The 25,613-nt window shown below is 40.0% G+C and overlaps 1 protein-coding gene across 1 annotated transcript in view; it reads left to right on the top strand.

The window, feature by feature from the left end:
• ATAD5 (ATPase family AAA domain containing 5) overlaps nucleotides 1-25,613 on the top strand; it is a 45,630-nt gene that overhangs the window by 10,938 nt on the left and 9,079 nt on the right. Inside the window, exons 2-17 of the mRNA XM_070740440.1 lie at nucleotides 504-2,164; nucleotides 2,327-2,381; nucleotides 3,590-3,760; nucleotides 5,597-5,720; nucleotides 6,534-6,612; nucleotides 11,133-11,314; nucleotides 12,177-12,337; nucleotides 13,265-13,409; nucleotides 13,712-13,867; nucleotides 15,326-15,422; nucleotides 17,756-17,835; nucleotides 18,408-18,553; nucleotides 18,632-18,782; nucleotides 20,429-20,590; nucleotides 23,532-23,644; nucleotides 24,438-24,531. Of these exons, the coding sequence (XP_070596541.1) occupies nucleotides 504-2,164; nucleotides 2,327-2,381; nucleotides 3,590-3,760; nucleotides 5,597-5,720; nucleotides 6,534-6,612; nucleotides 11,133-11,314; nucleotides 12,177-12,337; nucleotides 13,265-13,409; nucleotides 13,712-13,867; nucleotides 15,326-15,422; nucleotides 17,756-17,835; nucleotides 18,408-18,553; nucleotides 18,632-18,782; nucleotides 20,429-20,590; nucleotides 23,532-23,644; nucleotides 24,438-24,531 (3,577 nt within the window). The remainder of the gene's footprint in view (nucleotides 1-503; nucleotides 2,165-2,326; nucleotides 2,382-3,589; nucleotides 3,761-5,596; nucleotides 5,721-6,533; nucleotides 6,613-11,132; nucleotides 11,315-12,176; nucleotides 12,338-13,264; nucleotides 13,410-13,711; nucleotides 13,868-15,325; nucleotides 15,423-17,755; nucleotides 17,836-18,407; nucleotides 18,554-18,631; nucleotides 18,783-20,428; nucleotides 20,591-23,531; nucleotides 23,645-24,437; nucleotides 24,532-25,613) is intronic.

Raw genomic sequence — 25,613 nt, 5'->3', positions numbered from 1 at the left:
GCAGCTCTTATGTCGGGGTTCCACTGTATAGTTAAGTCGGAACGGAGACGACAAAGTTGTATATTGTCTAATCGAAGAATTTCAAGTCTGGCGGAGTAAGGTGTTTTGTTGTGAGAAGAGGAGTGAAGAATTCTTCTTGTGAAATATTTCTGGACTCTCTCAATTGTGTTGATGTCAGATATACAATGTGGGTTCCATACAGGTGAGCTGTATTCTAGGACTGGCCTGACAAATGTTTTGTAAAGCTCTTGTTAGCAGTTCAATATTACCAGAGAAGAAGCTGCGAAGGATTAGGTTAGCAACTCTTAAAGCCATAGAGCGGCAGAAAGATGTTATGTTTGCTGTCCCCGAATGTTTTAAAACAACATGCGCAACACTGAAAAATAATGTCATGCGTTTATGAGTGATATATTGAAAAAACTTTAAAAAATAATTCCAAAGTGAATATCTCCTTGATAAGATATTCATTTTATTGTACTTATACCTATGCTCTTTCTTTACAGTCATGTACAAAACGGAAGGAAGACAACTTTTCCATTAAAGCAATTACCAACTATTTTTCGCCATTGGGGAAAAATGTTGAGAGTGTATTGTCACCCCCAAAGTCTAATAATATAAAGGATTATTTTAAAAAAACTTTTATAAATGAGAATGCTCCTTCACCTCTCCCGGAGCAGGAAAGCAAAGCAAGCTCAATATCACTGGAAAGTTCTTCAGAGCTTCCATCAAAACTTAAGCGAAGAAGAAAACGGAATAACTTAAATAATAAATTAAAAACTGATAAAACACTTGAGCCAGAGCCTTTGGTGGAATTAAATAAGGATAATGATAAAGAGACGGCCAATCCACAAAAAGAGAACTGTAAGGCTAGTCACAATGATATTGTGTTCATTAACCTCACAAATGGGGAGCAGACATTAAATGTTTGTAGTGAAGGCTATGTCAGTAAAGTTAGCTATAAGAACGAGGAAAGAAAAACTAAAATAGAAGGAAATGTAGTAAAAAGCAAATCAAAAAAATTAAAAAGAAAAAAGCCTAAGAATGACATAGATTTGTTTGAAAATTCTATCACTGAGACACAGACAAAGGATTCACATAAAGAAACTAATAAACAAATTGCGTCTGTCACTAAATCAGAAAATAAAACTGTAGAGCTTCCTCTGGATCCTGAGGCTAGAGCACAAATGACACCATACAATACTGTCAATGTATCATTTGAAGACTTCTTAAAAAGCCAAGGAGAAAGCTTCGAACAGAGTCCAAGAAAACAGACACCTGATGATTATGTTGCCTCTGACAAAACAGATGTTGATCAAGATACTCAAGAGTTACCATTTAAGAAAGTGACAGTCCTCGCCCAAATTCATTCTGTCCCTCCAAAATCTCTCCGGTCCAAGAAAATCGCCTCTATTTTTATAAACCAAAAAAGCAAATCCAAAGTAAAAAAGAGTCCCGCTTCCTCAGAAGTGGAATATATTGAACAGGTGACTCAAAAAAGAAAGTCAAATGTGGTGATTACGGAGGAGGAGTTAGAACTGGCAGTATTAGAAAGTGCAGGTTCAGAGACTCTGAAATCAAAATGCACTGCAGAAGAACGATACCAGTTTATGAAAGCTTTTAGGCAACCAGGAGCAGATGTAGTAAAAAATGGAGCTAAAAGGGGACCTAGTAAGCAGAAAGAAATTGAAGAAAAACCATCGAGCCACAAAGTAGAAGGGGAAGAATGTGATGATGAATCTAACCCCAAACCTGCAAATAATGCATTGATAGCTTATGGTAGTGGCGCTGCCCATGACATTGTCGAAAAATGTGATCACACCAAAATAAGAAATAAATCCAAAAAGCGGAAGGGCATAGAGGAAGCAAAAGAGGAGGATTTCAATATTAATGATAACCAGAACAAAAATGCTCGTGGCCCAATTAATAGGACAACACCAATTGAGAAAGAATTTTCTCAAAAAGGTATGGGATTGAAAAGACATCGTCGGCAAAAGAGAAGCCAGAGCACCCCGGAAAAAGCCATGGTTCCACAGGCTATCACTCAAAATCCACCAGATGCTTTCCCTCTGCAGACCTCTACTCCTAAAACAGACCGATCCTTTAAAACTGACTTGTATACGGCTGAAGTCATAACTGAGCCCTTTGATTCAAACAGCCCAATAAGGTAAGGTTATTTTTATATATTTTGAGTGTAAAAGTAATGATTGTTACATAATTTTGTCTGGAAATAGAAACTTATCAGGGTTTCAAAACTTTCTAAAGTTTCATTTTTTTTAAAAAAAAAAGTTTAACATTATGGGGTCGGGTTTTTTGTTTGTTTATACAGGATGAGGTTCACCCGAATTAATACCTCAGACAGATTTACGCAGCAGAATGTAAAGGTATGATAAATCTGAATGAAAGTAGCCCTTGAAGAAACATTGTAAAAAATTTAAGGTCAGATAGCTGGATTTAAAGTGTGAAAATGATCTTTGAATGACGTATGGCATTGGGCCAGAATACATCTGGAACCGCCTTATATCGCACGAATCCCAGCGGCCGATAAGGTCCCACAGAGTTGGCCTTCTCCGGGTCCCGTCGACCAAACAATGTTGTTTGGTGGGCCCCAGGGGAAGAGCCTTCTCTGTGGCGACCCCGGCCCTCTGGAATCAACTCCCCCCAGATATTAGAACGGCCCCCACCCTCCTTGTCTTTCGCAAATTACTCAAGACCCACCTTTGTTGCCAGACATGGGGGAGTTAGGATATTCCTTCCCCATGGCCATTACAAGTTATGTATGGTATGTTTGTGTGTATGTTTGGTTTTTATAATAAGGGTTTTTAGTTGTTTTATTAAATTGGATTGTTACATGTTGGTTTTTTTATCATTGTTGTTAGCTGCCCCGAGTCTGCGGAGAGGGGCGGCATACAAATCCAATAAATACTGTAAATACAAATAAATAAATGAAAATTAAGCCTCTTAAGGCCATGAAAAATGTAAGGTTTGCACAGGCCTATTTTCACACTTCATGGAAAATATATACACTTAAGCTAGGGTTGCCACTCTTATGATCATGTAATTTAAATTTTCAGTTACCTGCATTATCTTGTGGTCAAATAAAATATTTAGATAATGATTGGGCACAGTAGCGAAATCAAATTTGAGGCATTTACTGATCTTGCTGTATTTAGAGATTTTGCAAATGAGTATGCTGGCTCATACTGGCACCTTCAGTAGAATGCTTGGAATATACTTGGTTGATTGATTGATTGATTGGTTTGGTTTGGTTTGGTTTGATTTGATTTGATTTGTATGCCACCCCTCTCCGTACTTGTATCCGTACTTGTATCCGAGTCTCCGGAGAGGGGCGGCATACAAATCCAATCAATCAATAAATCAGTCAATCAATCAATAAATAAATATGTGTGCATTGTACATATTTGTTATATCTCGCTGATTATTTTCCTAATTTACACCATATCAGAGGTCTACTTAATATGTGGTATTAATACTGTTCATTATGTTCAGAGGTATCTTATAGGAAGGGAAAACATGGTTTGGAAAGGGTGCATGTATTTCAGCTCACAGTTATTTTTCATTTTTGTGGTAGATGAATTCAACTTCTAGAAATATTTTCAAAGCAAAGAAATTGGTTGAGAAAGCAAAGGTTGTACGACATAATCGAATATCAAGAACCATGGAAGAAACATCCGATATATCTTTAAGGCGTTCTTCTAGACAACAGGCTCTTGCTGAAAAGAAACATTCAAGAAAAATAGAAGTAAGTCTGTTGACATCACTGATTTATGCAGTTCTAATTTTGCTGTTGAGATTAACTGGAATGTTTCCTGTTGAGTTTGAAATAACTTAATAAACTTGCTTTATTTTACATGTTCATTTTACATTCATTTTAAAGTTTAATTATAGCAAAAAATGCAATAGAAACTTTATAACCAGCCCAAGTGTTTTCTAAATTATAATGGGTAGATTTGGACAGCACAATAACATGAAAACATGCCATATATCCCCTGCCCTTTTTATTGTGTTACTGTAAATCTTGATACAATACATTATTTCAATACAGTATTCTTGCATTCTTAATATTCTATTATTTAACTACCTTAGAACAGTGTTTCCCAACCTTGGCAACTTGAAGATATTTGGACTTCAACTCCCAGAATTCCCCAGCCAGCATTTGCTGGCTGGGGAATTCTGGGAGTTGAAGTCCAAATATCTTCAAGTTGCCAAGGTTGGGAAACACCGCCTTAGAACATTTAACTTGGAGAAGAAGAAAGTAAACTGGATATTCTATCAATATTAGTTACAGTTTAGGACAGTGATGGCGAACCTTTTTTTCCTCAGGTGCCGAAAGAGCATGCATGTGAGCTATTGCGCATGCGCAAGTGCCCACACCCGTAATTCAATGCCAGGGGAGGGCAAAAAAAGCTTCCCCCATGGTCTGGAGGCCCTCTGGAGGCTGGAAACAGCCTGTTTCCCAACTTCCCTCAAGCCAGGGGAGGGTAAAAACACCCTCCCCCATCCCCCAAGAGGCTCTGGAAGCCAAAAATGCCCTCCCAGAGCCTCTGTGTGAGGCAAAAATCAGCTGGCTGGCACACATATGTTGCAGCTGAGCTAGGGCAACAGCTCGTGCGCCTGATATGGCTCCACGTGCCACCTGTGGCACCCGTGCCGTAGGTTCACCATCACTCATGTAGGATCTTAATGTTACCAGCATTATGATTATTTAGCTTTTTTATTCAGATATAATATTGGAAATAAGGAGAAGGAGGAAGAACACCTATTAAGATGTTTGTTCTGTAAGGAAAGTTTAGATTTTAAGCTTATTCTTAGATGTTTGCTCTTACTTAGTGGCTTCTTTCCATAAGTGGCAGTTAGAAACCAGCTGTCCATTGTTTTTGACTTAATGTGTCATTTGCAGGGGCCTTCTTTATTCCTCTAACCAGGGAGCATTCCTTTCTTTTATTGTAGATTTGTTATGGGGCTAGCATCTATTACTTATGCCTAGAACTGCTTGAAGAGGACATAATAAAAGCAAGCCACATTAAGGAAGGAACTGATGGATGTATGCCGATATGTTCATGATAAACCATGCTTGTAATGATTTGCCACATTTATTTATATATGCCAGGGTGTCACGGTGGTTAGAATGCAGTATTGCAAGTTAATTCAGTTCACTGCCAGGAGTTTGAGCCTGACCAGGCTCAAGGTTGGCTCAGCCTTCCATCCTTCCAAGGTTGGTAAAATGAGGATCCAGATTGTTGGGGGAAATATTCTGACTCTGTAAACCACTTAGAGACAGCTGTAAAGAACTGTAGAGCAGTATATTGGCCATGGAGTATTATGTTCCCTGAGCTCCAAGGACTTACTAACATTGCATGAAATATAAAGGCATATTAATTTACCCGATAATTTATGCATTTAGGGTTAGGAAATTTTGACAAGTTATTGGGAAAAAAGCAAGAGAGCAAGAGAAAAAGCAAGAGAAAAAAGCTAATTGATGAAGTATACACCTACACACCACCAACAGGCAATCAAAGATTCCTCCAATATTTGAGTAATAATAATAATTTGTTAATATTTATTTGTTTTTATGCAGAACTCCCACGCTCTGGATTCAGGCACTGTTTCAGATTACATAGAAATTCCCAAAAAACTCAAAAGTGTAAATGATGTATTGGGGAAAAAGACCAAATTTGGGAAGGCAACTAAGAAGTCAAATGGTAATAAATGTTACTTATTTACAATATGTTTAGTGGCTACATAGAGACCAGCAGAGATCTGTGATCATAAACCCAGTCCCTTTGTAATTGTGCAAACAACAGGCATAAATTTTTCTGGTTAGGATAGGAACAACCATGAAAGACAGGAAAGTGTTTTTTAATAAACAATGTTTTGTCAATTTAGCCTGATCCAGTGGAAGCTAATATATAATAAATGACCGCTTTATCACTAATATTTCTCACTTTTAAACATGGAAGTTAAGTTGTCAAAAATTGTGGTGAAAAGAAAATATAAAGGCGGTAATGAATCACCACATCTTAATACATTTGGGCCAGATTTTAAAAAAGAAAAATTAGAGGAATCTTTGTCATTCTGTTAGATTGTACAATAGTAAAATAGAGCCGGGGTGGCGCAGCAGGTAGAGTGCTATACTGCAGGCCACAGAAGCTGACTGTAGATCTGCAGGTCAGTGGTTCAAATCTCATCACCGGCTCAGGGTTGACTCAGCCTTCCATCCTTCCAAGGTGGGTAAAATGAGGACCCGGATTGTGGGGGCAATAGGCTGGCTCTGTTAAAAAGTGCTATTGCTAACATGTTGTAAGCCGCCCTGAGTCTAAGGAGAAGGGGGGCGTAAAAATTGAATGAATGAATGAACAAATAAATAAATAAATAGTGCCTGGAAAGATTCATAAAAATGAATGATTTGTGAAGAAGTTTTTATTTCTCTTATGTTGTTTCATTACTAGAGTAAGACTAAAATGTTGACATTACATAATTTTATACTAATTTAGCAATATGGTTTTTTTTTAAAGGGAAGGAGAAAATGTCTTTGGTAGTTAGGAAAAAACATAAAAAATCTACAGATGAAGCCGTTATTTTGATCAACTCCAGGTGAGTCCATTATCACTGCATGGAATGATGATATAACTATGGGAGTTACTCTATCTTTAAATTAAATTGGAAAATTGCATTTTGCTAGTATTTATCTGTTGAGCAAGAAGTCTCTTGGTTCAAAAATTTGTAACTTCAGTTACTGCTCAGAGAGACATTTGATAGAAGCATGTTTCCAAATCATGTTTAACTTGGAAAAAGGATGTGTTGGTATGGTATGCAAAAACTGATCAGGTGACCTGCAAGTCATAAATTTGAGTCAGTTGTCAACCATCTGACCTTTGATCATGTGACCATGGGGAATGCTCCAATAGTTAAAATGGGCACAAGTCACCTTTTTAAAGTGTCTTTAACTGGTCTGAACCGGTTTGGTCTGGTCTGAACCGGTTTGGTCTGGTCTGAACTGGTTGGAACTGGTCTGGTCTGGTCTGAACCAGTCGGAACTGGTCTAAACCGGTTTGGTCTGGTGTGAACTGGTCTGAACTGGTCTGAACCGGTTTGGTCTGAACCAGTCGGAATTGGTCTGAAACCGGTTTGGTCTGGTCTGAACTGGTCTGAACCGGTTTGGTCTGGTCTGAAACCGGTTTGGTCTGGTCTGAACCGGTTTGGTCTGGTCTGAACCGGTTGGAACCGGTTTGGTCTGGTCTGAACTGGTCGGAACCGGTCTGGTCTGGTCTGAACCGGTCGGAACTGGTCTGAACCGGTTTGGTCTGGTCTGAACTGGTTGGAACCGGTTTGGTCTGGTCTGAACTGGTTGGAACTGGTCTGGTCTGGTCTGAACCAGTCGGAACTGGTCTGAACCGGTTTGGTCTGGTCGGAACCGGTTTGGTCTGGTCGGAACTGGTCTGAACCTGTTTGGTCTGGTCTGAACCGGTTTCGTCTGGTCTGAACTGGTTGGAACCGGTTTGGTCTGGTCTGAACTGGTCTGAACCGGTTTGGTCTGGTCTGAACTGGTTGGAACCGGTTTGGTCAGACCAGATCAAACCGACCAGTTCAGACCAGACCAAACCGGTTCCAACCAGTTCAGACCAGACCAAACCGACCAGTTCAGACCAGACCAAACCGGTTCCAACCAGTTCAGACCAGACCAAACCGGTTCAGGCCAGTTCAGACTAGACCAAACCGGTTCACACCAGTTCAAACCAGACCAAACCGGTTCAGACCAGTTCAGACCAGACCAAACCGGTTCAGACCAGTTCAGACCAGACTAAACCGGTTCAGATCAGTTCAGACCAGACCAAACCGGTTCCAACCAGGTCAGACTGGTCTGGTCTGAACTGGTTGGAACCGGTTTGGTCTGGTCTGAACTGGTCTGAACCGGTTTGGTCTGGTCTGAACTGGTCTGAACCGGTTTGGTCTGGTCTGAATCGGTTTGGTCTGGTCTGAACTGGTTGGAACCGGTTTGGTTTGGTCTGGTCTGAACTGGTCTGAACCGGTTTGGTCTATTCCTTCCCCCTAGGCTTCTACAATTTATGCATGGTACGTTTGTATGTATGATTGGTTTTAAAATAAGGGTTTTTAGCTACTTTAGTATTGGATTGTCGCATGTTGTTTTTACCACTGTTGTTAGCCGCCTCGAGTCTATGGAGAGGGGCGGCATACAAATCCAATGAAATGAAATGAAATGAAATTGGATAAGTTGAACGGTAAATTGCCCATTCATCTCTGAAAACCCTGGCCTGTAAGCCCATAGCTCCATTTAAATTGGTCTCCCATTCTTGCAGAAAACAAGTAATTTAATTAATTCGACTTCTATGCCGTCCACTCCCAAATGGGATTCAGGGCGGCTTACAACAGTAAATAGTGCAAACAATAAACAAAGTCAAAAATTAGTAATAAGAACAGTAAAAACCCAATAAATCGTAATGAACTATCCAATCAAACCCACATATATGCAGAACCAGTTACAAATCGGACATGATAAGATGTTATATTCATGATCCCCAGGCTTGCTGGCAAAACCAGGTAGATCAACAAACTGCAGATTTCTCAGAAAATGATCTAACAGTATTTATTTATTTATTTATTTATTTGTTGGACTTGTATGCCGCCCCTCTCCGAAGACTCGGGGCGGCTCACAACATGTAAAAACAGTCACAACAATCCAATTAATTAAAATTTAACGATTTAAGAAAAGAAACCCCATATGATAACAGACACACACACAAGCATACCATGCATAAATTGACGTGCCCAGGGGAGATGTTTAGTTTCCCCATGCCTGACGACAAAGGTGGGTTTTGAGGAGTTTTCGGAAGGCAGGAAGAGCAGGGGCAGTTCTAATCTCTGGGGGGAGCTGGTTCCAGAGAGCCGGTGCCGCCACAGAGAAGGCTCTTCCCCTGGGACCCGCCAACCGGCATTGTTTGGTTGACGGGACCCGGAGAAGGCCCACTCTGTGGGACCTAATCGGTCGCTGGGATTCGTGCGGCAGGAGGCGGTCTCGGAGATATTCTGGTCCGATGCCATGAAGGGCTTTAAAGGTCATAACCAACACTTTGAATTGTGACCGGAAATTGATCGGCAGCCAATGCAGACTGCGGAGTGTTGGTGAAACATGGGCGTACCTAGGTAAGCCCATGACTGCTCTCGCAGCTGCATTCTGCACGATCTGAAGTTTCCGAACACTTTTCAAAGGTAGCCCCATGTAGAGAGCATTACAGTAGTCGAACCTCGAGGTGATGAGGGCATGAGTGACTGTGAGCAATGAGTCCCGGTCCAGATAGGGCCGCAACTGGTGCACCAGGCGAACCTGGGCAAACGCCCCCCTCGCCACAGCTGAGAGATGGTTTTCTAATGTGAGCTGTGGATCGAGGAGGACGCCCAAGTTGCGGACCCTCTCTGAGGGGGTCAATAATTCCCCCCCCAGGGTGATGGACGGACAGATGGGATTGTCCTTGGGAGGCAGAACCCACAGCCACTCCGTCTTATCCGGGTTGAGTTTGAGTCTGTTGACACCCATCCAGGCCCCGACAGCCTCCAGGCACCGGCACATCACTTCCACCGCTTCATTGACTGGGCATGGGGTGGAGATGTAAAGCTGGGTATCATCGGCATATTGATGATACCTCACCCCATGTCCTTGGATGATCTCTCCCAGCGGTTTCATGTAGATGTTAAATAGCAAGGGGGAGAGGACCGACCCCTGAGGCACTCCACAGGGGAGAGACCTCGGAGCCGACCTCTGACCCCCCACTAACACCGACTGCGACCGGCCAGAGAGGTAGGAGGAGAACCACTGAAGAACAGTGCCTCCCACCCCCAACCCCTGCAACCGGCGCAGAAGGATACCATGGTCGATGGTATCGAAAGCCGCTGAGAGATCGAGGAGCACCAGGACAGAGGATAAACCCCTGTCCCGGGCCCGCCAGAGATCATCCATCAACACGACCAAAGCGGTTTCCGTGCTGTAACCGGGCCTGAAGCCTGACTGTCGGGGACCTAGATAATCAGCTTCTTCCAAGGACCGTTGGAGCTGGAGCGCTACCACCTTCTCGACAACCTTCCCCATAAAGGGAAGGTTGGAGACTGGACGATAGTTGTTAAGTACGGCTGGGTCCAGGGAGGGCCTCTTGAGGAGGGGGCGCACAAGCGCTTCCTGACAGTAGTGTCCTTTTTCTTTAAATAATGATCCATCTATTTCAACATGCGTCAAGAATATTTTTTTAATATGCAACTGCCAAAGTGTATTAAGATTTAGAAGAGTAGTCCCCAACATTTCCAGCTTTGTGAACTGGGAGGACTTTGCACACTTGCCTGCTGCCTGGTTTTCAAGGGGCCACGGTCCAGCACCAGACTGCGGACCAAGGGTTGAGGATCTCTGAATTAGAATACCAGGGGCACCCCCATGGGAGTTATGAAACTCATAGCTTATCCATATTTGGCACCCAATTCATGGTGATTGAAGTCTCCCAGGTTTAAAAGTCCAAAGCCTCCCAGGTCTGGAAACCTAAATAGTCCGATAGGGTATTTCAGAAAGAACAGGTATCAGACAGCAGGCTGGTCAAAATGACACAGTTGAAAGGGACCTTCGAGGTCATCTCATTGAATCCTCTGCTCAAGCAGGAGATCCTAAACAATTCCAGACAAGTGGCTGACCATAGGATACTGGAGACAGTTGTAAATGCAGGTGCATTGGTAAGCACCTGAAATGCGAACACATGACCGGCGTTTGGTCCATCACAACTTCAGTCATAAGTACCCTTTGAGGATATTGTTATAATTTTGAATGGTCACTAAAGGAGCAATTATAAATTGAGGACTAACTCAATTTACCAATGGCCTACTTGATAAACATGAGGACTACTTGGCTTCATGTTTGCCTTGCAAACAGGGAACATTTGAAACTCCCTTTTGGTTATACATTGCAGGTTGGGGAGGTCATTTTTTTGCTTTCAAAAAAGCCTTTTTTCCCCTTTGATCTCATTGAATATTCTTAGTAAGCTGCTTCAGGTCTTTTCAAAAAGCAAAGTAGTAACCAGTTGCTGTGTACTGAAGTTATTTTTGGTTGTCATTTTCCTTAGTGGAGATGAATCTGAAAATTCGCAAGATTGTACAGAGTTCAAAGCAAAACGTGAATTTTTAATGAGCGGTTTGCCAGAATCTTTAAAGAAAAAGATTGCTAAAAAAGCAGCGATGTTGGAGGCATATTCTGCAGCTCATTCCTGTTTTCAAAAAGTGATCCATATTCAGCAGAAGGACGATGGTGAGTGCTGATCTTTTGAAGTTTCTGTAATAAATATTAAGTTATTGAGTGTTTTCATTTTAAGGATGGTTTATTGACACATTTAGTACATTAAATATTCTTATTTGATTATATATATATATATATATATTATATATTGATTATATAGAGCCGGGGTGGTGCAGCAGGTAGACTGCTGTACTGCAGGCCACTGAAGCTGACTGTAGATCTGTAGGTCAGTGGTTCAAATCTCATCACCGGCTCAAGGTTGACTCAGCCTTCCATCCTTCCGAGGTGGGTAAAATGAGGACTTGGATTGTTGACAGCAATATGCTGGCTCTGTTAAAAAGTGCTATTGCTAACATGTTGTAAGCCGCCCTAAGTCTAGGAGAAGGGCAGCATAAAAATTGAATAAATAAATAAATAAATAAATAAATAAATAAATAAATAAATGAATAAATGAATGAATGAATATTTTTGTGCGTGTTTATGGAAGGATTAACAGCAGAATCTTAGTACTTTGAAGGAATAAGACTCCAGATATTAAGGAAAGATAGCCAAAGAAGAGACTAGAAATATAAAAGTACTATGTGTGTAGTAATGTTGCATCTGTGTCATTGGGCAAGTCAACCAATGAGTTTTCGCTTAGAGAACGTAATAGTCATGTGTTTATTTTGTGGTTAAGTTCATTTCATTAGAGTGAGTCTTTTTATACAATATTGATTTATGCAGTATCGTGTCTAGCTTTCTCCCGAGACACTTGTTAATTATCAACAAATGTGTTGCAAAGGATTGAATATTGTCCCATCATTCAATTTTCCTATACTTCCTTTTCATGAATAACTTTCTAAAATTTGTTAATTGAATTTTTATTCTTTTGCAGGATGCTTGATGTGGAGATTAGCACCACCGTCTTGTCCCTTCTTTACTAAACTTAAGGACATAAATTCTGAAGTAACTGATGTTAGAAAACATACTCTTTCACTGGGTGAACTCTCAGTTTTAACTACGCAACTTAATAGCAATGATTCTGCAGTTGTGGTGGTTAGTAATTTATGATCGTTTTATAACCATTTTGAGTAAACATTGTGACACTTAAACACAAAATAGAGAACCAGAATTTTCATTGCTGTTTGCAAATTACATGCTGGTGCCACTGTCTGATTACTCCCACTTTGCTTCTCCCAGGGGTGAGAACAGTTTTCATAACCATAGGAATTCAGCAATAAAGTTTAATGACCTTTGATTTTCCAGGAAGCATAAGATAAGTTAGTCCCCGTCGTTAGGTTCTTACTTGATATAATTTATTTATTTTACATTTTAGAAATGTCTTAATAGGGTTTAAGGGAGTTTTGGTAGCAGTATATATGTGATTTTACTGACATAAAAGAACAATATTATACAGAATGGTTTACATATTTACTTAATTAAGATAAAATAACCTTCATGTCATTTATCTGTATACACAACAGCACACATTAAAATGAAATTCCAATGCCCCACTCACAAAAGAAGGAATGCCATCCACTGAACAATGTCACCACCCCAAAGATACCAACAATAATATTATAACAGCAGCAGCATCAAAAATTTAATTTATACATTGCCTAACTGCAGTATTTTGGGCAGCTTACAATTGCTAAAATATTTAAAAACAAAGAACAGTATAAAAAAAAAAAGAACAGCATAAGACCAAAGCTATAAAAAAAAAATATGGAGGAAGGAAAATATCAGTCATTTCTCTCCAAAGGATTACATTTAATCCAGAATTATTAATCAAAATTCACAGGAATCATGACATAAAATTGTGTATGAATAATGCACGTGAACAAATTGTGTGTGATAATTTTAAATATTGAAGTGAATTTTATTACAACATAGTTTCTAGAGAATATTGTGTCCTTATCAAGCAATTGTTAATTACCAGAAATATTCAGTATGCAAGTAATATATGTTTTCTTTTATTTGCAGCCATCTGGGTGGCGACCGGTACTTTCCAAAATGCAGAGGGATGTTTTGTTGGAAGAGATTCAATATTTCAATGCTCAGTTTCCAGTGAAACTAATTTTTGATCTGCTTTTGAAAAAACAAGCTCCTCCTGAAAACAACAAACAAGGTTGGCAGTATGTCTAACTAAAGTTATTGTGTAGATAATGCAAAATCTATTGGTTTACTGAGAAGTAAAATCATTGAAGGAAATATATTTTCCAGAAAAATGATATTAGTATGCCCTGAAGAATTCACCTAATTCGGAATAGATTCATTTTGAAAGCACAGGTAGCTGAAAGAGAATGCTAGAATATGCACAGAACTATACAATATTTATGACTATAGTCCTATATATTGGATATATTAAATACTGATGCTAGGGACGCACAGAGATATAACATCTGGGGTTTTTTTCCTCCCTATAACCAGTAAATAAATTTGAATCCGTTAATTCTGAAGCAATCACAGTTGAAGTGCAGAAAGAAGGCAAAAGGAAACGAAAATCTGAAGATCGCAAATGCAAAAGAAAGAACCGGAAGGAAAAATCAGAGGTTGAATTCTCAAAAAGGTCTTCCCAGATACCAGGTACGAAACCGACTGGTGCAGAAAATAGCCTCCTAATAGATATTGATATATTGAAAGAATCTGAGATGAGAATAACAGAAGATTCTCAGTCTGGACCTAAAAACCCCTGTCTTTCTAGTTGTGAGCTGCTCCGAGTCTTTGGAGATGAGCGGCATACAAATCTAATTATTATTATTATTAATATTAATAATAATAATAATAATAATAATAATAATAATAAAATGTCTTTATTCTGAATGCTTTATGATAGAGGCATCAAAGAAAAGTCCTGCATCTGGCCTGCGGGGTGCTTAAATCTGGCCCGCGTGGCCACCCTGGAAACACTGAAAGACCCGCCCATTGTGCCTCTGCCAACAAAAATGGAGCTCACGGCCCTCCCAGGCTCCATTTTCAGCCGCAGGCCCCTGCCAAGCTCCATTTTCACTGGTAGAGGGCTGCAGGAGGTCGTCATGGCCGAAAATGGGAGGGGGAGAGAGGGCTAGCGAAACAAACTAATGGGGATGCTGCAGTGGTCATAAGAGTTTTAAAAAACGGTCCTACGTCACTAAAAGAATGGTTGTAAATCGAGGACTAGCTTCATTATTGAATAAGCTTCATTATTGAATAGATTGATTAGACCGAAATTGAATAATGCACTGCATGCTCCAGAGAATTGTAATGGGAAAGTATAAAATGAACAGTAAACTGTTGAACATTGATAATTAAGCATCAATTCCGAGACATTCCTTCTGCTACAGCAGTATAATGTTGAATCCATGATGCTGCCACTTTAATTATTTTATTTTGTTATAAATCTTAAGCAATTTTAAATTGCGGTATCTCAGTTAATCTATGCTTTCAATAATTTATGAATGTAGATTAATCAAACTTGTCCTTTTCTCTGAAAACCTCTTGTTAATTTTCTCAATTTCTTATTGAAAGAAGCAAATTGCTATCCGTATCATGGATCTGGTTTGTTTAAAGCGATCATTAAAATTAACTGCAGTTTTAGATTCAGATTATTAAACTTCAGTTAATTGAAGACAGAACAAAACCTCAAACAGTGTTGCTTGGTGTAATGAACCGGGGTGGCGCAGGAGGTAGAATGCTGTACTGCAGGCCACTGAAGCTGACTGTAGATCTGAAGGTCAGCGGTTCAAATCTCATCACCGGCTCAAGGTTGACTCAGCCTTCCATCCTTCCGAGGTGGGTAAAATGAGAACCCGGATTGTGCTGGCTCTGTTAAAAAGTGCTATTGCTAACATGTTGTAAGCCGCCCTGAGTCTAAGGAGAAGGGCGGCATAAAAATTGAATAAATAAATAAATAAATGTCAGAAAGCACGTACTTGTTACAGCAACAATATATTAACTTCAGCGATTAGAATTCAAACCTTTATTTGAGCTAGATAACTTCTAGGTTTTGATGTAATAAACGCCTGAGGCATCTTAAAAAGAATAACTTTATTTTCTCATCTACAGATTTTGCAAGTGAAGATACGCTATGGACTGAAAAATACCAGCCACAACACTCCAGTGAACTTATAGGCAACATCGAAGCAATTAAAAAGCTACATAGGTCAGAAACAACTTTTTAAAAATATATATATAAATGATTGTCAGTCCTTCGAGGTGGTCCAGAGAAGAAACCAATATCACGAGTACTAACACTAGTTTTACTTTCTGTGGCCATAATTGTCAATAATTTGTCAAACTCTTGCAAGTCTGACAGTCCATCTCTCTCCACTTGCCTTTCCTTTTCGAGGAGAGGATCCTCTTGAGACTCTGCCATTCTTCCATTTCTTCTTTGGACAGAAGTTGGTATTCAGAGCATTGTCCTGGCTATGCTTCTTTCTCCTCCCGCCTCAAGGATAGTCTCCCAAGCAATTACAATTGTTGTTATACCTGTTCTCTCACTGCGTTATCTATCTATCTATCTATCTATCTATCTATCTATCTATCTATCTATCTATCTATCTATCTATCTATCTATCTATCTATCTATCTATCTTATCTATCCATCCATCCATCCATCCATCCATCCATCTATCTATCTATCTATCTATCTCCATCACCCATACACTCATTTAGCAACATAAAGGGTTTGTCATATGAATATATAAGTGGTCTTCAACTTACGACCACAATTGAGCCCAAAATTTATGTTGCCAAGTGAAAAATTTAAGAACTGAATTTTGCTCCATTTTACGACTTTTCTGTCCCCGCCAAAAACATTAAAACAGCACCGAGTTTGCATGTACTTATTTAATGCAAACACCACTCCTAATAAACTTTTTAACAGTGACTATGCACACACCAATCTACAAGCACTCCTTTTTGGCAAGCCATCAGCTACTCAATAACCTTCATTAATATCAGTTCAAACAGTTTTAAAGCCAAGAGGAGCAATTAGGTCTTGATCTCTTACATAGCTTCAGAGAGTTGTCAAAATGAGACAGAACTAGAGGTCGTACTTGATAACCGAAACAGCAGCAGAGGAAACAAAGCAGAAGTCTTTCAGACCAGGAGCAAACTATGATCAGACGGGTTTCACAAATGTTGTTCTCTGCAGCTTGTTAGCTGCCTCTGATGTATTTAAGGAGACTAGGGGAGTGGCCCGTTAGCCTCCAATCTTGCTCCCAAGGAGACCTCCTCTAGAGTAACGGTTCCTGTCTCTTAGCAGCTCTGCGGGCTCTGGCATCAAGAAGAGCAGAAGACTCTTCTCCCTCATCGCTGCTGGAGGTTCCAAAGACCTCTGGCACCGAGTCCTTGCCATCCTCCCCACTATCTGATTCGGGTGCCAGCTGCACAGACCGCTGGTGCACCACCACGTCAGTCTCCTCTTGAGCAGGATCCGCTATCACCTGCACAGGCTGCTGGCAGGCCACAAAATTTTCTTGCCACATTTGTTAAGTCAATCCCTGCAGTTGTCTAAATTAATAACATGTCTGTTAAATGAATCTGGTTTCCCCATTGGCTTTGCTTGTCAGAAGTTTGTACAAATTGCACACTTCCAGGGGAAAGAGAAGGGTAAATGCTGGCATGGATGCCAGAAAAAAGGAATTTTTATGCATATGATCTGGGAATGTGCAGAAATACAGAAATTCTGGAAGGTAGTCCAGAATGAAATTAATAAAATGTTAAACATCAACTGGATAATTACAAAAGAAACAGCTATCTTAATTAAATATAGGGAACTAGGAGAATCTAAAGAAATTAAAACTGTAGCATTGGAAAGTGATCAAGCGGTGATAGTATTAGGATGGAAAGACTACAAAATGGACACTACAGAATTGGTACTGGTACATGGTGGATCACATACACTTTGAAATTATGGAAATAAGATTAAATAATTTTGATGAGAATAAACTAGAGAAGCTGATGGTGCGATGGAACAAGGTAAAAGATTATATGTTAAGTAGAATCTGTGATGTAAATACGAAAAATAAATTACAATCACTCTTTTAGTAAAAATCATTCAAGATAGAGCCAAGGATCAATAGACAAATAACTTAAAAGTCTTTGAATCCTCCTATAGGGGTGGTGGGGGTGACGGGGTGTGTGTGTTGTTTGGTGATGGGCACATGCACTGTGCACTGTTATATGTTTGTTTTTTGTAAACCTATAAAATCAATAAAATTTATTTTTTTTAAAAAAAAGAAGTTTGCAAAAAGAAATCCTATGACCCTGGGACACTACAAATGTCATCAATACGAGTCAGGTGCCCAAAGCTCTGAATTTTGATCAGTTGAACACGGGGATGCTGCAGTGGTCATAAGGGTGGCAAATGGTCATAAGTCAAATTTTCCAGTGCTGCTGTAACTTTGAATGGTCCCTAAACAAACTTTCGTATGTTGAAGACTACCTGTATTATTGCTAGTGATAATGTAGTGTTTTCTTTATTTTTATTAGGTGGCTTTGTGAATGGAAAAGAAAAGCCAGTTGGGAAGAAAAGAGAACACAAAGGGAAAAGAAGAATGGCAGCAAGGATGGTAAATTGGAATCTTTCCCCATTGTTTAAAACAAAATGTATCGAGCTTACTATAATGGTTAATGTGAGCAATGAGCCGGGGTGGCGCAGCAGGTAGAGTGCTGTACTGCAGGCCACTGAAGCTGACTTGTAGATCTGAAGGTCAGCAGTTCAAATCTCATCCTTCCATCCTTGCGAGGGGGGTAAAATGAAGACCCGGATTGTGGGGGCAATAGCCTAGCTCTGTTTTAAAAAGTGCTATTGCTAACATGTTGTAAGCCTCCCTGAGTCTAAGGAGAAGGGCGGCATAAAAATCGAATGAATGAATAAATGAATAAATAAATGAATAAATAAATAAATAAATGTCAAGGGCCGAGTAGGGGTATGCGCTTCGTGTAAAAGATTAATGATTACTTTGATCTATGCTTTGGTTTGTTTGTTTTTTTCTCTCCTACCTTTTGTTTTTCTCATGGAATGCCATTATCCATATTCATTTAATTTTAGATCATATGGATAAGGAGTCCAAAAATTAAAAATCGGTTCAGGTTTACATGCGCAAGTTTTAAAGGCTGGTTTTATTCTGTAACTGAACAGATTCCTCGGAGCATCTGGACTTCATAGACGACACATCGGTCAGCGATGAAGAGAACACTTTGTGCAACACCATGTTGCTCATTGGACCCCCGGGGATAGGGAAGACGGCAGCCGTCTACGCTTGTGCACAAGAGCTCGGCTTCAAGGTCTGTGCTCGTGGTAAATAGAATGGAGGTGAAGTTATTGTGTTATGAACTTATCTGTTCTTTACCATTACCTTGCAGATATTTGAAGTGAACGCTTCTTGCCAGCGCAGCGGGAGGCAGATTCTCTCACAATTAAAAGAAGCCACTCAGTCTCACCAGGTGAACAAACAAGGGGTACATGCTCACAAGCCGTGCTTCTTTAACCATTACAGCAGCACTAAATCTCCAAGTAAGATATTTCTTCTTCTTTTTTTGCACAGTCATTAAAAAGAAAAGGATGGGGCAATTACAATTGTCATTTGACATAGTGTAAAATAACTTTACATTATAGATGTATATTTACAGAGGGATAATTTCAATCTTACCTGATCAATTACCTTTTATCTCTGTTGCATACACGGTCTTATCAGCATCTAAAGAGCACTGCCTGAACTTTCCCTGTAATCATAATCTACCAGCACTTTATGGTTAAAGGGTGTTTCCTTTACCTGTTTGGGCTTGATCTATATTGTGTCTACAGTAACAGTAATACCACATACAGGGATGATAAAATACCTTTCCCAACATCATTTAGCTCAGTGTTTCTCAACCTTAACAACTTTAAGAGGCGTGGACTTCAACTCCCAGAATTCCGAGAGCTGAAGTCCAGATCTCTTAAAGTTGCCAAGATAGAGACACATTGATTTAGCCAAAAGTTAATGGCAGAAGAGGATAGAGAATTTCTGGTTATTATTTATAAATAACTCAAGGCAGTGAATATACCCTAGACCCCTTCGTCCTCCAACAACAGCCCTGTAAGGTGATGTGTGAGACAGGGACTGCCCCAAATCACCCAGTTAGCTTTCATGACTAAGGCAAGGCTTGAACTTACACTCTCCTGGTTTCTAGCCCAATGCCTTAATCATTAGATCACTCTGCTATCAACACATGTAGAGTCATGTTAAATATCATTAAACTGAGCAGAGAGCCAGTTTGGTGTGGTAGTTATAGGCACTAGGATCAATTAGAAACCAAGTTCTAATTCTGCTTTAATGATGAAACCAGCTGAGTGACTCTTAGCCCTTGGAAGGAGAAGGCACTGGCAAAATAGTTATGAAAATCTTGCCCAAAAACCTTCAGGCGCTTTTGCCAGGAATCTGACTTGAAAGCACAACCTCCCTTCTCCCCTGCTCACTGAACAAACAAACAAAACCTGCAAACATCACCATCCTTGAGCTACATTTAATTTCAACAAAAATTACAACTAATTCAGCTTAGCCCCATGTACCTCTTAGGATGGGACCAGAATATCTCCGGGATCGCCTTCTGCTGCACAAATCCCAGCGACCGATTAGGTCCCACAGAGTGGGCCTTCTCCGGGTCCCATCGACTAAACAATGTCGTCTGGCGGGTCCCAGGGGAAGAGCCTTCTCTGTGGCGGCCCCGACTCTCTGGAACCAGCTCCCCCCAGAGATTAGAACTGCTGCCACCCTCCTTGCCTTCCGTAAACTCCTTAAAACTCACCTCTGCCGTCAGGCATGGGGGAATTGAGGCATTCCCCCCCCCTCCCCCAGGCCTATACAATTTATGTATGGTATGTCTGGTTTAATAATGGGTTTTTTTAATTTTTTAAATTTATTAGATTTGTTGTGAATTGTTTTATTATATGTTGTGAGCCGTCCCGAGTCTACGGAGAGGGGCGGCATACAAATCTAATAAATAAATAAATGTGGCCTACAGCATGTTTCCCAAAGGCCAAAAGCAGCCTGCTTTGAACCTGTTTTGAGATAAATTCCTTTGAAAATAGTAGATTTATACTAAGGAAAAAAGTTCTCCTTATAATATAGAAGTTAATGTTTTCATGTTGTAAGTTTATGTATACATTTGCTGTTGTAGAAAAACAGTCTCCCAGAAAAGAGTGGTCCCCAAGGAAGTTTTCAGTTTCACCCAGGAAAGTTGGATTAAAACAAGGCTTAATGCCCCAGACGTTAGACAACTATTTTAAATTATCTTCCAAACTGAAGAACCGAGAAGGAAAAGTACCAAGGAGCAATAAAGGTAAACTTTACCATATGATAAGATACTCAGTACATTCATTCATTCATTCATTCATTCATTCATTCATTCATTCATTCATTCATTCATTCATTTATTGGATTTATATGCCGCCCCTCTCCAAAGACTCTGAAGACATATAGTACTGAGAGTGCTAATTTGTCTTCTAAAAATTGAATCCATGGTGCAATTAGATGCATCAAGCGATCAGTTAGCTGCTATAGATGCCGAGAACCTCTAACACGTAATCTTTGGGAAATATGAGCACTTTGTCCTTTTTTAAAAAAAAACCCCAGAATTTGAAGCCTTGTAGATGTTGTGTATAATTTGCTGTGTAGGGAGCTGCACTTAAAAATCAGACCGGAAACTGTTCTACCTCTCTTAAGTTGGCAACAGAAAATTCCTGACACCCCTACTTGATGCACAAAAAAAGCATCAAGACTGAAGTTACAAATATATTTTTTAAAATTATGGCTAAAACCGTAGATGAATTCTCACCTGATATAGCAAGATGTCAGTGAGAGTGCCAAAATCTTGCAAGATCTGGCAGCCTTCATATCTCAGGTGAAATTCCAACTTTTTTTCCCCAACTCAATGCCAGTGTCCCTGCAAGATTGCATATTGCTGTGTCTGCCTCCTCTCTTTGATTGAACAATTCCCCTTAAAGGGATCCAGAAAGCAGACTCTCTCTGTCGTAGTTCCTGTCTTTGGGAACAATACTCCTCAGAGATCTATTTGATCATATCCCCATAGTGTTCTGGAAATTATCATTTTTGGGGTAATATCATCTTTCGGCTGTGCCGAGGAGGGCGTTTGCCCAGGTTCGCCCGGTGCACCAGTTGCGGCCCTATTTGGACAGGGAGTCATTGCTCACAGTCACTAATGCCCTCATCACCTCGAGGTTCGGTTACTGCAACGCTCTCTACATGGGGCTACCTTTGAAAAGTGTTCGGAAACTTCAGATCGTGCAGAACGCAGCCGCGAGAGCCATCGTGGGGCTTCCAAGATTCGCTCACGTTTCTACAACACTCCATGGCCTGCATTGGCTGCCGATCAGTTTCCGGTCACAATTCAAAGTGTTGGTCATGACCTTTAAAGCCCTACATGGCATTGGACCAGATTACCTCCGGAACCGCCTGCTACCACACAAATCCCAGTGACCGATAAGGTCCCACAGAGTTGGCCTTCTCCGGGTACCATCGACTAAACAATGTCGTTTGGCGGGCCCCAGGGGAAGAGCCTTCTCTGTGGCGGCCCCGGCCCTCTGGAAGCAACTCCCCCCCAGAGATTAGAACTGCCCCCACCCTCCCTGTCTTTCATAAACTACTCAAGACTCATTTATACCGCCAGGCATGGGGGAGTTAAGATATTCCTTCCCCCTAGGCCATTACAAGTTATGCATGGTATGTTTGTGTGTATGTTTGGTTTTATAATAAGGGGTTTTAGTTGTTTTATTAATTGGATTGTTACATGCTGTTTTTATCATTGTTGTTAGCCGCCCCGAGTCTACGGAGAGGGGCGGCATACAAATCCAGTAAATAAATAAATAAGATATACTTGTAAAATGTTTATAGCTGTCTGGATGCACGGATTATTATTATTATTTTGTAATTGCTGTTCCATTTTTAATTGTAAGCTGCTGAAAGTCACCATGCCCCTGAAAGTAATTAAATGAATAAACATTTGTCTTGCTTTACGAGTTACTGTATTTTTCGGAGTATAGGACACTCCGGACTATAAGATGCACCTAGCTTTTGGGGAGGAAAACAAGGGGGGGGGGGAAATCTGCTTCTGCCTCCCAGCAATTTGCCTCCTTAAAGCAAATAGCCTAGTAAGCATCAGCACAGCCTGATTTAGCATGAGCAGCTGATTGGCAGTTGGATTTGCCTCCACAATACTGCTTGTCAGCTGTTCCAGACTGCGGGGATCCTTGCCATCAGTGCCCATCACCGCTGCTGCCTATTGCTATTTCCGCAAGCCCCATTTTCAGCCCATATGTCCCACCCCGTCGTCTATCCCCACCACCTGGAATGGGCTGAAAATGGGGCACGTGGAGGTGGTGATAGGTAGCAACAGTGATGGGTGGCGACAGCAGCAATGTGCAGTGACGGCGGTGATCCCTGCAGCCTGGAACAGCTGATCAACAGTATTCCGGGAGGCCGATCCAACAGCCAATCAGCTGCTCAGGCTAAATCAAGTGGTGCTGAAGCTGATCAGGTGTTTGCTGCAAGGGGACAATTGCTGGGAGGCATAGGCTGAAGGTGGGTGTGGCTTTGGCAACATTCACTCTAAAAAGAGGTGCAGACATTTTCACCCACTTTTTGAGGGGGGAGTGCATCTTACACACTGAAAAATGTAGTGCATTTCCTGCTGTTGGCCTGTATGAGGTGCAACGTGCCAAATACCCCTGCTGCCATTTGATTTCTTCAGCTGATGTATGTTGTTCATTTTTGAACAAGTAGTCCTCAATCACAATTGAGCCCAAAATCCCTGTTGCTAAATGAAACACATTTTAGGTGTGAGATTTGCCCCATTTTACCACTTTTCTTGCCACAGATATTTAAGTTAATAACATGGTTGTTAAGTAAATCTGGCTCGTCAGAAGGTTTTGAAAGGTGATCACATAACTCAGGACACTTAACTATGGAAATGCTGCAGTGGTCGTAAGTGTGAGAAACAGTCCTAAGTCACTTTTCTCAGGGTTGTTGTAACTGAATGGTCACTAAGCAAACTGTTGTAAGTCGAGGACGACCTGTATTTTATTTTCAGCTAATCTAATTATCCACAACTGTATTATATGTCATAGTAAAATTAAGTTTTAAAAGCAAGGGAGCCATAACTTTTTTGACATGTTTTGAAGAATTTTTTACATCCCAGTATTGCATTAGTATAAGGAATAAATCTTTCTGATACAAATCTGATTGTACTTTTTTTCTTCACACAGAAAATAAGAAAAGCTTAACTGAAAAAACCCCAGAGTTAAAACCAGGAAAGGGGGGAAATAAGGAAGAAGAATCCAGCAATAAATGTGCAACTTCTCTTATTCTTTTTGAAGAGGTAACATTAAATGCAGATCCTATTCTCTCTACTACTATCCAGAATAAAGGGGAAAGGACAAAGTCTGTCTCTATTTTTTTAAATTAATTAATTGCTAAATATATGACCGCCCAACTTTCACATGGTGGCTTACAACGTATTTAATGATTAATACAATGATTAATATAATTTTTATGTTTATTACTTCCGAATGTAGATTCCACTCAATTTTTGTTCTTTCCAATAAATAGAATCCTGGTTATTCTAAATAATACGCTGTTTGATTTACCATTGCACTTGACTAACTTTTCAGGTGCTATATTTAATTGAAAATACTAATTTTGTTTACTCCCAAATTACAGTAGGTACCTTTCTACTTTTCGAATCAACCCAGATCCATAAAATCTTGTATAAAATTAAGATAACACAGATAGTTCTTGATTCACGACTACAACTGAGCCCAAAGTTTATGTTGCTAAGTGAGACATTTGTTAAATTAATTTTGGCCCATTTTACTACCTTTCCTGCCACCGTTGTTAAGTGAACCACTGCATTTACTAAGTTAATATCCTGGCTTCCCTACTGACGTTTGTTGCAAGGTTACAAAAGGTGATCACATGACCCCAGGACACTGCGACTGTCATAAATATGAATCAGTTGCCAAGCATCTGAATTTTGATCACGTGACCATGGGGATGATACATTGTGAAAATGGTCATAAATCACTCTTTTCAATGCCATCGTAACTTAAAGTTGTGACAAGACTGTTGTGAGTTGGGGACTGCCTGTTAGAAACATGTTTTACTTCTCCTAGGTTGATATAATATTTGATGAAGACACTGGATTTCTAAACGCAGTAAAGACCTTCATGAGCACTACCAAGAGACCTGTCATTCTAACCACCAATGGTAGGAAAATGTTATTTCTGTAATTCTTCAGCTGGCTGGCTGCTTTAATCTTACATTAAATATCCATTTTTGAAGACACTATTATGAGATTTAATTAATATTATTTGAAATCTTTTAACTTCAAGAGGACAGTTCCAACAATGAGCTGCCTAGCTACTGTTTTGTGCATTGAAAGAATATTATGGGTCCTTAGGGCAACAGTTTTCTTTCATCAATAAATTTTCAGGCCTAGTGCATAAATTAGGAATCGGCCATGGAGCGACTGTGGGAGCCAGAACATAAATTTGGCCTTCTCCCATAGCAGTTTTCAGGCTCTCAAAATTACATTTTAAAAAATCACTATAGCATTTGCAAAATGTTACCTCATGTTGCAATTTCCTCATGAGATGTTTTGAGATTTTGGACAAGAGAGCCAGAATCCCATCAGGGACCATTGGATGATCTTTGCAGCTTTTGCCCATTTATCTGTGGATTGTTTTTTTCCCCCCTTTGTCTATTTTTATTTGAGTGCCAAAAGAATCTTTGAAGAACAGATTTCTGATAAGGCACCATCGTTTTTATGGACATTAACTTCTAAGTTAAAGAATTAATTCAGTTCCTTTATTTATTTAGGACTCCACTAGCTTAATATTGCATAGTGAACCTTTATTAATCAACAGATATCTTCTCAAATAATTTCGTCTAAGAAAAATCAAGAGTTGTTGGCAGTAAGAAACTTGTCACTATGACACGTTTTGTGATTGCAAAATGAAATCTAATTTTCTAATAATAATAATAATAATAATAATGTTTGTTGTCCAGAGCAATAGCTTGTAAATGCAGTTTTCAAAAAACTAAAGTCAGGGCAGGCTTAGGGACACCGGATATTTGCCCTGAATTTATCCCTGTATTGACCCTACTAATGTATTCATGGGGTATGCGTGAGAACCAGTGACAAACATCCTATGTTCTTTATTGAGGGACGGCAATCCCCCAGATAGTATTGATTATCAATTATTTCCCCCTTAAAAATAGTACAAAATTCTGAGAGTGCAATACTACCGTAGGTACAGTTCTAGAGGACTTAATCAGGACCAAAACAG

This window comes from Erythrolamprus reginae, chromosome 2 (genome assembly GCF_031021105.1).
Source record: "Erythrolamprus reginae isolate rEryReg1 chromosome 2, rEryReg1.hap1, whole genome shotgun sequence".
Classification (NCBI taxonomy): domain Eukaryota; kingdom Metazoa; phylum Chordata; class Lepidosauria; order Squamata; family Dipsadidae; genus Erythrolamprus; species Erythrolamprus reginae.
Note: the sequence above shows the minus strand (reverse complement) of the source record. Positions and strands in the feature narration are given on the sequence as shown.